We start from the raw sequence: 16,345 nt of genomic DNA, 5'->3' as shown, positions 1-16,345 counted from the left end.
GAAATTATTCAAACAATATACACATAATATAACAATTACCCTATATAAAATTCAATATAAATTCAATAGAAAACCCTTGAACACCCTTTAAGTAGTATAAGTAAGCCAGTTTAAAGAACTGGCTCCAAATTTATATCTAATTCTGCTATTTTTACTGCACTACTACTTAACTTTTAAACCCTCTCTCTCCTTTTGAAAGTTTTTGAATTTTGTCGAACACTGTTTATAAGGCTAAGTTCCAGTCATTTGGTTCTCCTTTCTTTTGAGTGTGAGCGATGGTTATTTTTATAAATGATTTGAGGTGATTGGGCTTACGGGTGAATGTAGTTAGAATGAGATTTTGTCGTAATGTGTTCCATATTGTCCCTGCTCTGTATATGTAGCTGTCTGATGGTTTAGGTGTGAGAATGAGTGTCTCTTTGCCAAGTCTGCCAGATGTTTCAAAGAGGGAGTATAATAGTGATGTAGGGGTTCTATATTTTGTTAGAATTTATTTATTTATCTATAACTCAAGAGCTCTCACTAGGTTGACCATTGTTAATGGTCTGGCCCGGCGCGCGCTACTTCGTAGCACTTGCCATCGGGCCAATATTTCGAGAAGAAAGCGGCGCGCGCTACTTCGAAGAAATTTAGACGAGTAACATCCGTCAATCACTAGGTGGTGAAAAAGGTCGCAATGATCACATTATGGCATACAAATTCAAAAAGAAAAGTACAAAACGTCGCAGCAAACTTTCAGAAGACAAAATAAAAGAGAAGGGGAAATCAAAAAAAGAATGAAAACAAGTAACACCAAACACAATAAATAATTACTTCACCTAACCATGTGCTTTCGCGCCACTTCGGGCGCGCTTGTTTCACAAGTCAAGAAAGTGAGGCGGGCGCGCGCTACTGCAAGCGCAAGGGCTCTGGATAGAGCAAAATAATTACCTAAAAACAAAAAAGATTTTAACAAATTCAGAACAATCAACAAACCTTTTTTGTAATCAACTTATATTTGAACTTGTCATACGTTGTATGACCCGCCGCGCACGAAGTGCGCGGCTCCTTCTGTAGCGTCGAAGACGCTACTATAGTGAAGCGACCGTGGGGGTCACCACGTGATACAATATTTGAACTTAGGATCGGATTAAATACAATTTGCGACAGGATACTTCAACAAGGAGCTTAAAAAATAGTTTGTTCCGTCGACGAGTCCAACTTTACCTGGGGACCTTAGGCTATTATATTTATAAAACATATTATGTTTATAAACATATGAATAGAGATTAGGCGGAATGACAGGCTGAGCGCGGCCCAGTAAGTCCAACTCGGTGGCCGGTGCGTGTCCTGGTAGGTTCTAATATTTTTATTGACAGGACATATATTCTGCCTACTGTCATGTCAGTAATGTGAACTTGCATCACTTGCAAGGCTTTATAAAAGGGCCTTTTAAAACTGCGCAACTTAAACTTTGCGGATTCTTGTTTTCTGATTGGCTGAATCGTATCACGTGGTACGTGGTACAATTGCATTCTTGGAACAATTGAAGCGTGCAAATGCAATGATCTAACGAGCGCGCGCGGAGTTCAACAAGCTGTGAAAAGGCGATCACCCTGCAGTAATATCGCTAGCCGGTAAGGTTTGCTGGGTTTACAAAATTCCAAAATATTGACGGTAGAGATTGTTAATGACATTAAATCAATGTTGAGCATCATTTTGTAGCGCGATGCGTTACTGTGCCGCGCCGATCTGATATGAGATGAATTGAGATGAATTGACATCGCGTCGTCAATTAAAGCATCATTGCGCTACATTATAGCGCGATGAACTACTGAGCCGCGCCGCGCATCAAATAATTCTTCTCGCAACTTCGGTAGATTGCAGCGAAATGCCCCACTGGGCCTCGCCGAGCTGCGAAGGATTGACATCGTGAATCAATGATCAATGCGCTTCATAATTTTACTCAGTTTTGAACTTAAATGCAATGTAATATGTATGATTTGGCACACTTGATATGAACAATTCAGTTAAACAAAAATTCTAATGCAGTGATTTGCAGCGCCACCCAGTCTGTAAATATATTTAAAGCGATAGCGCTTGATTATTAAGTACATGTTGCAGTGTAGTGTGTACACTGTACACGGTGTTGATTGTGCGTTTCAATTCAGTTAATTATGTTTTATTGTGCAACTTTGTTGGTTTGTGGTTACATTAATAAGGATTGACGATATATGTCAATCCTTTGCAGCTCGTCTCCAGGTACGTAAGATGAGGCCCAGTGGTTGCGAGAAGCATTATTGGAAGCGCGGTGCAGCCCAGTCGACTAGTAGTGCATCGCGCTACAAGGTTTAAGGTTAAGTTTGAAGTTAGGAAATCAAAGTAACGGGTGTTATTTGAAGTGGAATAGATCGACATGGGCTCATTATACTAGTACCACTATAGTATAAACAGTGGCGCCCTGGCCCAGTGGTGCATCTCGCATTACTGGTAGTGGTGACTGGGCGGCACTGATCAGCCTGTCATTCCGCCGAATATGTATGTTTATGAACATAAATATAATACATAATAGCTTGGGGTCCCCAGCTAGGTAACATCTCGCCTATCTGCGAGAAGCATTACTGGATGCACGGCGCTGCCCAGTACACAGTAGTGCATCGCGCTACAAATCGACTTGTTAAATGTTACTGGGCGTGCTAAATCTGAAATCACTCTAAGTCTACACTCTACATCTCGATCCGATCTTCGAGATTTTTATAAAAGGGCCCCTGATAGTTGAAGCTAACTGCAGCTGGGACCAATGTATTTTCGAACGCTGATTCCGAATCACCCCCATGACTGCATGACATATACTGTACACACAAAACTATTAAAACAACTTAATTCTGAATAAATTGATAGTAAATTTATCATTCACCAATCCTTCAACATGACATACAACAATATACAAGATTAGACTAAGACGTATCACTTTTAACAAATTCATGTCGTATCATGGCTTATATTTTAAAATTAAAATAACAGTCACCAAAGAAAATTTCAATACGATATTTTGATACAACTCTACAATAATGATAACAGTCTTAAGATATACTTGGGTAACCTAAATCATCCTATACAGAAGATGATAGATTTTGATAAAATAAGATAACAAAATTTATTAAGGGCGCCGCCCGGCTCACCTATGATATTTATCGCACTATGTCAAAACATGACAGGCCAATGTGCAACAAGAAAATTTTAGGAGACATCGTTGCACTGCAACATTTCAATAATTTGACAAAACAGCAATTGTTCAGGACCATACTTTCACATTCCGCATATCAACAAGCTTGTGATATGAACAATCTATTGGATCAACACGAATGGTAAAGTAAAATAGTGAAGTAGCGGTCTCTTCATACAAAATAAGCTCACTAAAAACCCTGATCGCGGCCAGACTGTCTGCTCGGTATAATAAATCTGTGTTCGGTAGCAATCTTGCATGAGATGTGGTTGGGACTCTCCAACAGCTGAACCTGGATACAGTATATCTCCTAGCAATAACAACCCCCCTCCGCTGCTGACGGCTCAGTCTTGTCCTTCAGTTTCACTTCTATTAAATCCTCGTTGTTTTTACCGTCATTACCAGAGTCCATTCCAGGTAGGGCTGCCGCTATCCTCTTAAATAGCTGAAATCATGGAATGTTGTTATTTAATAGTTAACCATCGTTAACAAGCACTTGTTTTTAGAGTAGAATTACATTAACATCAAGATCGGTAGTTCCCGCAATCAAACAACGAATAAGTTTTAAAAAGTTTCAATTATTAAAATTATTATTATCAAAATCTCTGAAACATGGGCAGAATATTTTCTGTCATCATCAGTGAATATTTACTAGTCCCTGCATAAAAGTTGGAATAATTTAAGGACCATTAGTTTAATGTACTAACATGTCACCAAAAGAAGTAATGTGTCTATTTTTCAGCGGCACTAGACACGGGGTGCTAGCAATGGGGGGAGGGGGTGGGGGATTCCTTTAAATTTTAGTTGTAATAAACATAATTTCCTCTGAGGAACTTCAGAAAAGTCAGAACTCAGATACTTTTTGATAACCAACAACACACCATATCGATCCTATATAAGTACTAGAAAGCCCGTGGTCACAGGGAGGAAGTTAATAGTATTCTGTGGTAGTCAGTTTTTATCGCATCAAAAAATATCCGTCATGACCGAAGATACAGCCGATTAAAATGTAGCTCGCACTGAACACAATGTAATTACCACAACACCAATTAAAATGTCGCTCGCAAATCTTTGCACGTGCGTGTAACCATGGTTACTATGCGACTTCCTATTTCTCATCTGATTTGCACGTGGGCGGTCGTACAAAGATAATTCTTTGAATTATAAGTAAGAAGATAAACTTGACATACAAAGTTTAATTAGTTAATGGTACTACTGCGGCGTGCCTGAGTGTATCGATTATGGAGGATGGCATTGGTTGTGGCTGCACCCACTCACTTCTCTCTCATGGTTTTGTTTTGCGTTGGTTTGGCTGAAATATCACATGTTTCCAATGGCTGATATACAAATAAATATATATCGATCATATCATTGTGTTAACCGTTATTCTGAGAACTGTGCCCGCTCTCAGGCGAGTATTAACTTAGGGATTGTTCACATAATATGACGCAAGCCATTCTGTGGCCATGTTAAACTCCTCTTCCCCTCCCTCGGCCACTTTACACAAAGCTATTATGTGGTAATAAGCTTCTCCAAGCCCCTACCTCTAAACCGGCTTACTTATGCAGTCTTCTAAACCGGCTTACTTATTATGTCTTCTAATTACATGACACTTGTAGTAATCTGTCACGTGACATAGCTATACGAGCGTCACGTGACATAAGGGTTGCCGCGAGGCCCAATAGAGCGTGATTTTAGTATAAATATGCATTTTGTGATATGGTAGATTAGCCATCTGGTCAGTGCGTTGTGTAACTGTGTTAAAAGGAGGTCACTGATCGTTGGTTTGTTACAAGCACCATGGCCAATTTAAACCGAATGCACTCGGTACAGCCTAACATAGCTTTCTAACATCCATATATCGCCATTCGATTGGATTTTGACCAGGGAAATCATGAAATAATACTAATAGCATCAGCTTGTGCAGCTAGTTCTAATACACTTTTATGCAAATTTTGCTGATATGCCAACGAAATTAACTTGCTCGAAAATAAACAAACATGATTTTGGCCTATCTTTGGACCGAAAATTGGGTTTTAAACCGGGTAAAATCAGTCTAATTATTCAGGACCACTTTTAACGAATTCTACGGTCAAAAATACGGAGTATCTGGAGTCCATAGCGTATCGAGCAGGAACCCGTCTAACCCTAAATGGTGTCAAGACTCAAGAGAGTAAAATAATTATTACCTATTTAGTTCGCGTCGGCCGGGGTGGTGTAGTGGTAACACGATCGCCTCCCAAGCAGAAGACCCGGCTTCAAATCCGGTCGGATGCAAGTCGGCTGTGATTTGGTACAGCTTCGGCTTGTGATACACACTCTCTGGCTCGTAGTACTAACCCCCCTACAGCTAGTATAGTGCCTCGGGGCTACCGGACAATTGAACCCAATTTGGACTTTTTCTAGACAGGGTAGCTTGGGAAGATAATCTTAAACCCAATCAGTCTACCTTATTAACTTTGAGGGGTCGTTCACATATCAAGTAATCATTTTTGGAAAATTTTTACCTCCCTCCCCTCCGTTATCAGTTTAACACATAGCTATTGTGTCAAAATTACACTAGCGTAATCATTCGGAAAACCCCCCCCCTCAGCTGATTACGTAATATGTGAACGATGTGGTATTTCTGATTTCGGTGGGAGAGACCTACCCTTGTATCTTGTTGTTGCATCTAATTCGCGTTTTTTGACACCACTTGGGGGTCCAAATTTTGGGCACAAAAATTCTTATTCCTTGGCCAGTTTTTTATTTGTTCATGCTGAAGACCATTAAAGCATTTGAACCAGTCAACAAAGTTTCAGTTTTATATCTTTAAAGGTTTTTGCGGAACGTCGTGTTAAAGTTGATGCCGTAGTGTCCAGTAAAATGGTACGGATATATATATATATATATATATCATGTATATACATTATACCTACATATCGTCTCGCTTTATATATAGTATACATAAGATAGTGATATTTTGATCTCCAATAACACATGCTGCAGAAACCATCAAGATCATTGATCTGTCCTAGCTGATATTCTAATGGCTTTTTAACTACCCTTAGAAGCAAAGCCCCCCGTATAGTTTTAATTAGTCTCGGCGCACTAATGATCCGTTTCTTTGGACAAAAGTTTACGTAAGCGGCGAAACGAATGACAACGGTCAGTAGAAAATGACAGCTCCCCAGTTCCCCCCCCGGCCCAGTTACATGAGGCTGACTCTCTTTTATTTCGTAGTACTAGTTATCTCTTCTTGTCTATATTTAGACCAGTATAAATCAATAGGCCGTTTATGTTATAAGTTTGAATATCAGCATAATCACCTTACTAAATCGGTTCTTAGTACCCCATCTTCGTCTTGACAAGAAACTGTTGGGTCTTAAACAAATGGCAGCAGGTCTCCATATAACACGTGCGTTAATTTGAGCGCTAATTTTAACCAACCAGTATTAGTTAAACTATTCTATACGCGATATGAAAGGAACTTTCAGAACATGATCACATTTACATGGTCACATTTACAGGACTGTTAGAATTGTCTAAGGAAATGGTTAAGCACGTTTCCAAATCATTCTTGTCGTATTGTATCTTATCTTGGTTATATGAGCCAGAAAGTCGGTAGTAACAATAATAATAACGCTTTATTTGTATACCGCTTAGGCCGTTAAAGCGACCAATATCCCCAAAGTGGGGTTGATACTGGCCAACAAAGCGGTGCAGATAATTATAGCTTAGTATTCCCATTTCTATTCAAATTCAAATTTATAAATTGTAGATAGTACAGTTAGCTGACGGGTTGTTTTTATTACTCTTTATCACAGAGCTCAATTATTACGGCCGGCGAGGTTGTACCACCCTATAGTATTTAAAGAATGTTCCGATCCGGATATTACACACCCAATAGCATATTTGTCTGAAATATTATTGGCTTATGATTTTGTCCATTAAAAAATACATTTTTTATTAATTGTATTACTGTTGACATGCAGGTATAAGATGGTATTGATATTAATTATCAAACTGACAATAAGTTTGATTATGATGGTACAGCTTTCCCTCGCAAATGTTTTCGGTAAGAAAATTCATAGAATTTTATGAATTATATTTAATGAAAGCACCTAACCCCTTAAATCAGTGAACTAATTCAAATCTGGGGCCATCTACAAAAAACTATAATAGAATTTTTTATTTTACCTGTTTTAACATTAAAAAAATTATATCTCGAAATATTTAAGTTTTAACTTTTGCTATAACCTTTCATGGCTTTTCTAATTGTATTTGTGTCGTTATCCATAAATAATAAATATGCCAATAAAATTCTTCATTTAAGCGACGAACTAATTAACTATTTACACTGACAGTGCCGAGTGGTGTGGAATGGATACCTTTCTCGGTTTCGGAAACTGCCATCGTCCCTACTGATTTCTCAAACTTAGCCGTGGAGCGATTCTACGTCAGGCTCCCTTGCGAAACATCCGTCCATTTCAAGCTCTTCATCCGAGATGATCAAGATGATAAGAACGGCCATATTCAGCTTAACTCAAAGGTTTCCCGGCTAGCACTCGTTTTCAGTTTTTTTGGGCCAGCTTGGTTTGTTTTTTACGGTTTTGGGAAAAGCGTCGTTTCATTCGCCTCTATTCTCCACTAGGTAAGAGGGAACGTTTACTGTAATGGTGCTGGAGCTAAGAAGCAGTACGGTGGAGAGTTAACTTGGTTTAACATGGATGATGGTGCTATGAAATGTGAATCTAACGGGGTAAACATCATCCTTGTGTGAGTACAAGTTTTGCTATAGCTGCTTTATATTTTTAACATACTTTTAGTATCCATAATCAATATGAGCGGAAACAATAGCTCGTTTCATCGTGTCACCAAGTAGTGGGTACCAGGTAATCATATCTAATTAATTACGATAATCAGGATGGAGAAAACAGTCGACAGGATCACCATCATGAACAAGGGACAAGTTTTGCACAATCAGGCTTTCACTGATAACGACGCATTCTGTCGGAAACCTACAAAATCTATCAGAACACAAGTTTGGAACTACGGAGGATCACTGGATCTCGGTGTCTTCGACAATTCAACTCCTCGTAAGTTCAGAGACAAAACAGATTAAAATTCATAGTGCCGCTCCAATAACTTTCACACGGCCGCGTTATCATCACAAAATCATTATCCTAATTATCCCCCAGGAGAGGAATGTGCCAAGTATCCGGACCACTGGAAAGTGCTCTTTGCTGGAACTGATTTTCCACTTGAGTCAGGAGAAAGTGTGACAGTGCGCTGTGCGGGGGGAGGGAGTGTCACTGTGACTTGTATCAGTGGAGAAACATACGATACAAGTCCGGACTGTGAGTCTGGTGAGTTAAAGGCGGTGTTCTTCAGGGACTTGATAGTCAGTTTTAAATCCTCGCCCAACCCAAATAGCACCCCAAATTCCCCTACCCTATCTATAGATTAGGGGTTGCTCTGATATGATGTTCGGCAATCGGCATATAGACTTTAAAAACAGTTTCTTAACAAAGATATCATAGTAACGAAGGCCAAGCCCCAAGGTTGAACGCACACGTGTAGTCACAAAGATTGTAGAATGTTTTGTGATAATATAACCGTTAATCTGACTTTGTAAACTTCATATTATCTCGAATTTTCTGTACACCAATGACACTGCGACTAAAGGAACTAATGACAAATATAACTATAACAAAGTAACAAAAATAGCCAATATTTCGGTACCGTCTGTTGATTTAAAGTTTGACAGTCGAGTAATTGGTCAGGACTAGTTTTTTTTTGCAATATACAATTGTACATTTTAGATTTTAAAGTTTATTCTTAACAAGGAGGGGAGACGTTCCACAAAATTCGAGACGATATGAAATTAACAACGCCAAAACGTTCGTCGAGAGTGTGCCTCCACACCATATTCAATAACCGTTATTCTGAGAACTGTGCCCGCTCTCAGGCGAGTATTAACTTAGGGATTGTTCACATAATATTACGCAAGCCATTCTGTGGCCATGTTAAACTCCTCTTCCCCTCCCTCGGCCACTTTACACACAGCTATTATGTGGTAATAAGCTTCTCCAAGCCCTACCTCTAAACCGGCTTACTTATGCAGTCTTCTAAACCGGCTTACTTATTATGTCTTCTAATTACATGACACTTGTAGTAATCTGTCACGTGACATAGCTATACGAGCGTCACGTGACATAAGGGATTGCCGCGAGGCCCAATAGAGCGTGGATTTTAGTATAAATATGCATTTTGTGATATGGTAGATTAGCCATCTGGTCAGTGCGTTGTGTAACTGTGTTAAAAGGAGGTCACTGATCGTTGGTTTGTTTCAAGCACCATGCCAATTTAAAAACCCAATGCACTCGGTAAGCAGCCTAACAAGATACTCTACAATAGCTAGGGCGTCTAAACGACAAGTTTGGAGATAAAGCTCTTTTACCTTAATGTTAATGTTATTTTTGCCAGAGAGGAACGTTTTTCCGAGAAACTCTACAAAGAGCTAGGGCGTCAAACTACAAGTCTAATAAAGCTGATGGTGATGCAGCTTATAGACTAGAGTGTGGGAATCCATCAACTTTTCTTGTTTTCAACTTCTACCCCTATCTACAGAAGTGAGTTTGTCATGTTACCTATCAAAATTACTGCCGTTGTTGACATTAGTGACTGAATATATCAGTCAGGGTAGAAATTCAATTAAATATTCAAAATAAAATATTCAAATTAAAATATTCAAATTAAAAATTCAAATTAAAATATTCAAATAAAAAATATTCGCTTTAATTGTCACAATTATACCAGTATCTTAGTCACCCCAAGTGCACTCACTAAGAATCCTGGCTGCGCTGCCGGCCTCAAGCTTCGTCATGCATAGTGCCCCCCCCTGAAGTCAACGAGCCGCCTTAAAACACATAGCTAGATACTTTCTATATCAGGTGAGGAAATTTCAAATTCTCCCGTTGGAATCAATCAAGCTAAGATGATTTGTTTGCAAATACTGAGATCAATTTACAGCTATCGTCAAACATGTTGCAGAGGCGTCATCTTCAGGACATAAGCCTAAATTATGACCCGTTATATAGTAGTGTTTGAATATTAAAACTTTCATATCAGTTTATTACAAAAAAATAAAAAAAAAACCTTTTGATTTCTGGTGTAGCTAACACCTTTAAACATCCTTATTGATGTAGCCTAACACCTTTAAATGTTTATATTACAATATCAAATCACTTCTCAATTATTAAATCAACACCTGCCTTAATATGCTTCCTATGGTTTTGGAACTGTAGTCTATTCTCACTTCGACAAAGATAATATTCCACCGTTTCGAATCCTCTCAAAAAACTGCATCAAATCGACAAGTTAAATATTAGCGACTAGAGAAACGCCATTGTAGGAACGGGAGAAGAGTGAGGGCTCCTCAAACTAACAGTTAAATTTAATTCCTTCTGTACGTCCTCAATAAATGTAATAGATTGGTAGTATTGTAAGTTTAAAACCTTTCAGACCATCAGGACCCAAACGAGGGAGATGGCATGGGGATAAACTCCGTCAGGAGAATATGTTTCCAGATGTCCTCTGTGTTTTTGCTATGGAGAAGGACATACTTGACAGTTAGATGGACCTAATCATCTTCAATCATTTCAATTTTCAGGCAGTATAACGATGTAACCACTTTACTGATTTCATCATCATATTATCAACAATGTTAGCAAGTAACAATTGTTAACAATGTTAACACTGTTACAATGTTAACATATGTAAACAAATGTAAACAAGGTTAAGCATGTTAACATGTTTTCAATATCACATGGCCCTGTCCTCGAGTTTTAGCTCATACAAGAAGCACAACGGATAAGGTGTCCGTATGGCGCAAGATCTCTTATCTTCACTTGTTCAGGACCATCAACAGAACAATGCTTACTAAAGTTGATCAGGTTAATAATAATAATAACGCTTTATTTGTATACCCGCTTAGCCCGTAAAGCGAACCAAAGTTTCAAAAATGGGTTGATAATGGCCAGTGGTGAATTGGTTATTATTATAGTTTTTCGTCGTTTTCCAACAATTTGAATAGTCCTCAGTGTTTCTTTTATAATGTGATCCATGACTAAATGTTATTGATTAGCCTTGAACAACAATTATTGTTGATTATTGTTAATTATTGTTTAATTATTGTTCATTATTTTGTTAATTAATGTTAAGTATTGTTAATTATTGTTAATTATTGTTAATTGCATGTATCTGTAAACCTCCACATAACAGGGGGAATGCCCCGGAGAGAACTGGGTAGAAGAGGACATCAAACTATGGAGCCTCAAAAGCCCTCGCAGGCTATTTCTGGTTAGATAATCAGAATCACTGAATTTCCCTGTATTTCTCGGAATTTCCTTATGGGGGGTATGCAACGACCAGTAATGACAGTAGATGGAATTTGTCAAAACTGAAATGTCATTAATGGTCTTTAATGGTCATTAATGGTCATTAATGGACCAATAAATAATTGAAATTCTGAAACTATCTTGGAAGCAACAATGCCTAGAAATTTACAATTCTGATCACTTTAATCACTTCTATAAAGTTTCTCACATCCCCCTACATATCGATTGCCAGAGTCTCGTTTTGAGAAAAACGAATTAATATTCGCCTAATAGAGCTCGCGGGACCCGGTTTCGTAATGTGTGCCAAGCACCATTCTGTTATTACGGTTTGGTAACATGGCTGTTTGCCCATTGACTTAGTATAAATGGCCTGTCTGCTGTTTGGACGTATATAAATGCTTGTTTACAGTTGAACTTAGTGTCAAATGCTTGTTTTGCAGTTGACTGTATACATGCTGTTGCAGTGTTTGCGTGGATTTGTACATTGTATTGATTTCCTTATTTGGTGTTGAGTTGCTTTTTGATAATTTGGATTTCAATACCGTCCTCACAGTACCTTCATGCCATCGTAAGACGATATTTGGAAATAAAAGTCGGAGATCGAAAATTTTTTGGTACCGGCTGTTTCGAGGGTTTCAGTGCCATACCAACCGGGGCTGCAAAAATTCTTCTAAGTCCCTGTCAACGTCGAACAATTCGAAAAGGTCAGTAAGTGGCTACATTTGGTTCCAAAAAATGCTAACCCGTCCCCTACGTTGCCTCGGATAACCATCTTATTCAATGAGTGTCTCTGCTTCAAAAAAGGACAACTGCAATCTAGACGAATTCCTGCCGCTCAATTGTCCCCCTATCACGATGACAGTGCTCGATTTGGGTCAAAACTTTAAACTGCCAAAGGCAAGTATTGTTCTGTAAACGAGTGTTCTTTCTAATCCCTAGAAAAGATCAGCTTTTTTTGTTGGTCCGATTCCAGGACTGATGACGAGTATTCATGAAGTGCTAAAGTTGAATAAGTTTCATCCTACTGTGTAATACTATATAATCGACTAGCATAATGATTTGGCTAAAATATAAATCTTGATATGATATAAAACCGGGTACGAAGTATTTAATTTTAATCCCGTGTTATTATTATTTGATTATTTGATTGTTATTTTACATTGATCACGATCAGATACTCCTAAATTGCCCTTGAATTATTATTATTGATACTATAAGTCACCCAACTGTTATCTGGTTTAAATCCGTGGCCGCAAAATTTGTTCTCATTACAATCGAACTTAATAATGTAAATCCCTAACTCACTCTGGAATCCACGCAAGTGATATGTCTGGAAGGTCTGTGCCTAACCACGGAAGATTTCTATTCTAAGTTTTCTCTTGTCGAATCTCTAATTTGTAAATGAAAAATAATAACATATACTTGTAGTTAGTTAACCTTACCTCACGGGTGAGGGTCTAAGTGCTGGCAGGCGTCCGTCCTTTTCGCTCTAAGAGTGCCGGAAAAACATGACCATAATGTCAGTAATGAAATCTTTGACAAAACTGGCATTGTCATGTAATGGTCATTAATGGTCATTAATGGCAATAAGGTCATTAATGGCATTAAAGTCGTTGCATACCCCACCTTTCTTATCGAGTCATGGACTTATTCGATGCTGTGATAATGTACAATAATGACTTATAAAAGTTGTAGATTCATTCATGCCACGCAAATCTTGGTTAGCGACCACCATTTATGATTTTAAAATAATACATTACTTCAAAATCGTAGCGTTAATGTTTGTTGTCACGAATTCCCATCTTATTTGTCAGTAATTGAGTTCCTCAACCGCCTCGTCCGACGAGAAGCAGAAGAATAAGAAGGAGAAGAAACCGCAGAAAACCACGCGAAAAACGGGAAACGTCTCTCCTCCACCTCCTCCAACAATGCCAAAGAAGAGGCGGCGAACTGCTCAAGAATAATGTGTTGCTCGGCAAGCGGCAACGTACCAAACTCTTCCTCGTCGAGACGAAGAAACTGCTACCTCTACGGGGCAACGATCTCTAGACAACTTCTATAACCAGTAGCAAGGTTAATAACTTCACTGTTAATACTATTTAAAAATCCTGTAATGGATGTTCAACACATCGTTACTCGTTTCTTATTTGAAACACTATTTTATGCGATAGAAGAGTATAGGAGTCTTGGCATGTAGTGTCTCCGTTTATAAAAAATCGGAAAAGCTCTCCGCCGGTAATAGTACCTTTTTGGAAATGTTTTCACTACCTAAATAATTTTAATTATCATTTAATTAAGGTTAAATGAATGATACTTATTTTCAGTAAAGAGAAACGCTCAAGAATGGATGACAGAGAAGAGCCTGACAGACGTGGATACAGAGAATAGAGGAGAAATAATTTATCTGTTGGCTGGATGCAGAGGTTATACGGCCGTGTGTACGTTATCAATAAGGAGTCATGAATACAACTAACCAATGTTTTCAGAACCCTCAATGTTTGCAAGAAAATGACCAAAATGTGAAACATTTCACAACATTGAAATCGAGTGACAAATTGAGCAAGGTCACCGTTCAATGTTCTAACTTCTATCTATATTTGGGTCAATATGCCAATAATCAACAGTTATGAATTATGATGGTTACACCATATCCACACAAACATCTCAAATGTACAAATGACCAGGTAAACAACTGCGAAAAGGAAAACGGACAAGGCTTCTCCAGAACGAGCTGAAGACGGAGAATCTTGAATCCCTCCACCAACATCCGAACACATCAACAAACACTGAAGCAAAACCAGAAGAGCGACTTCAAACCGTTTTAGAGAAGGTAGACCTGACAAGAAGAAGTTTGGAGTGAAGAAAGCGAAAAAAAAAAAAAAATTATTTGGGGAAATTTTGGGGAAAAAAAAAAAAAACCCCCACAAACCGCTAAGTACCACCAAGTCTGATAAGAGGAAGATGAAGCCGTTTATGATGGTGGTTCATAAAGAGGAGTGTTAGGAGCAGGACCAGGAAAGGTTTTTTGGCTGAGAAACAGGGAATGGAGGAAAAAAGCTGCTGAGGGCTGGTACGTATAATCACTACAAAATGTTAACAATTTTAGTGATATTTGCAGTTTCTGTGTGTAGGTTTAGTACTAAAGTAAACTGACTCAGTTAAGTTATCAATGAACGGATTCTGTTTTGAATGTAATTTTTATCTTTTACATTTAACAGTATCCAAGACTTTTATCAAGTTAACGAATTTGTGTTTTATTACCTAGTTTACAACAAATTCTCGCCAAATTTTCTTCTGGTACAAAGTACATTGTACGATTCACAATCATAAACATGGATGTCAGACCCAGAAAAAATTAATGTGATATTATATGTTTTATGAAATACACAGTAACTGATTCTCTGGAATATTATGTTAAAATTCAAAATTTCGAATGATTTTACGTTTCGCAGTCTTGCCATTTATTTTTTAAATTGTTGATCCTCTCGAGTGTTACGTAATTAAACTTTCAAAATTAATTAATTAAATTACACAAATTAATTGATAACGATAATTTGCAGATAAGTGGTTCATGTCAAGACGGAGTTTAAGATCCCGAGCGTTCCTGATAAGTAAACAATATGTCTTTGGTAGTTATGAAGCCAATTAAAAAGGAGATAAACAGAGTTTTTTCCGTAAGTTACAAAAACCGCTGAGTGGTTTTGTTGTCCACCTTGTGAAGCCCTATTTTTTGTGCGAGGATTCATTTTTCGAACACATTACCAGAAAATCCACACTGTCATGCCCCTCAAAATCATAATACTTATCAACCCTTGAGGTTCCTCTAAATTTGAAGAAACGGGAGTTCCCCAGAAACAACTCCCAAAGAGAAAAGTTTTCAATGTCCAAGTATGCTAATTTCTCATTTAATGAACTCATCTCACCTTACAAAACATCAGTGGACCCACACCTACGCCCACAGATAAACATTTAAGTGTGAGCATGCAATTCTGTCTTTCTCCTTCGGATACAACCTGTTAGAACAATCAGCGTCTCCACTCGGGTAAGAAACATTACAAGTGCCCCCGAGTAAAATTGGAAAAAAGATTTTGCTGCCAGAGCAATTCGTTGGAACTCGGATTTTTGCTGACGTTCAAATGATAGGTGTAGCAATAAGTACTAAACCCATTTACCAGTTTGATGTACCGGAGAATGACCCGACTTATGCCAGAGAGATAATTCTACACCAGGAACTTGCTAAACACTTACATATCCTTGAAGTTCAGGTCTGGGGCTCAGGACCTTATGATCCGGAAGACCTTTTCGCTTAGACTGTAAAGGATTATAGTCCTCTCCAGTTTGTATGTGTAATGTAATCTTAGTCTTGGGTTTATTTTTATAAAGAATTATACTTCTACCATCACTTTTATGACTTATCTGCATTTTGAGTTACTTTGAAAAATGTCTCCACAGACCACGTTTCAACTTTTCAAGTGATTAAACGTAATTTCAAAAATGAGTGTGTGATATTCTTTTAATTGAAATTTGAGCGGTGCAGTGACATTGTGACATCATTGTGACATCTTGAAATCTCTTGTTTAATCAGAAAATACTGTTTAACTAGATAAAATATTACCAATGTATGACAGATGCAAATAATCAAACTCCCTAAAAATTGTAACATACAGGAAATTCATACTGAAATTCAAAGATGTATTAACCCTGCATTATATTAATTAACCCTGCATTATATTAATTAACTCTGCATTGATCTCCACTA

At 38.0% G+C, this 16,345-nt stretch overlaps 1 protein-coding gene across 1 annotated transcript; it reads left to right on the top strand.

The window, feature by feature from the left end:
• The first annotated feature begins 7,898 nt into the window (after positions 1-7,898).
• Positions 7,899-14,446, top strand: LOC134817512 (uncharacterized). Its single transcript, XM_063826653.1, has 5 exons — positions 7,899-7,963; positions 8,111-8,283; positions 8,386-8,553; positions 13,911-14,009; positions 14,271-14,446. The coding sequence occupies exons 1-5, from the start codon at positions 7,911-7,913 to the stop codon at positions 14,444-14,446; spliced, it is 669 nt and encodes a 222-aa protein (XP_063682723.1). The 5' UTR covers positions 7,899-7,910.
• Positions 14,447-16,345: the final 1,899 nt, after the last annotated feature.

Source organism: Bolinopsis microptera, chromosome 6, assembly GCF_026151205.1.
Source record: "Bolinopsis microptera isolate Bmic1 chromosome 6, MBARI_Bmic_1.0, whole genome shotgun sequence".
NCBI lineage: Eukaryota > Metazoa > Ctenophora > Tentaculata > Lobata > Bolinopsidae > Bolinopsis > Bolinopsis microptera.
The sequence above is the reverse complement of the archived record's forward strand: the minus strand, read 5'-3'. Positions and strand labels throughout refer to the sequence as shown.

Bases quoted from the DNA above. Each gene is read 5' to 3' on its own strand.
- LOC134817512 (XM_063826653.1), top strand. From the start codon at position 7,911: ATGGATGATGGTGCTATGAAATGTGAATCTAACGGGGTAAACATCATC. The intron at 7,964-8,110 runs GTGAGTACAAGT...TACGATAATCAG, and splicing joins GGGGTAAACATCATCCTTGT to GATGGAGAAAACAGTCGACA. The intron at 8,284-8,385 runs GTAAGTTCAGAG...ATTATCCCCCAG, and splicing joins CTTCGACAATTCAACTCCTC to GAGAGGAATGTGCCAAGTAT.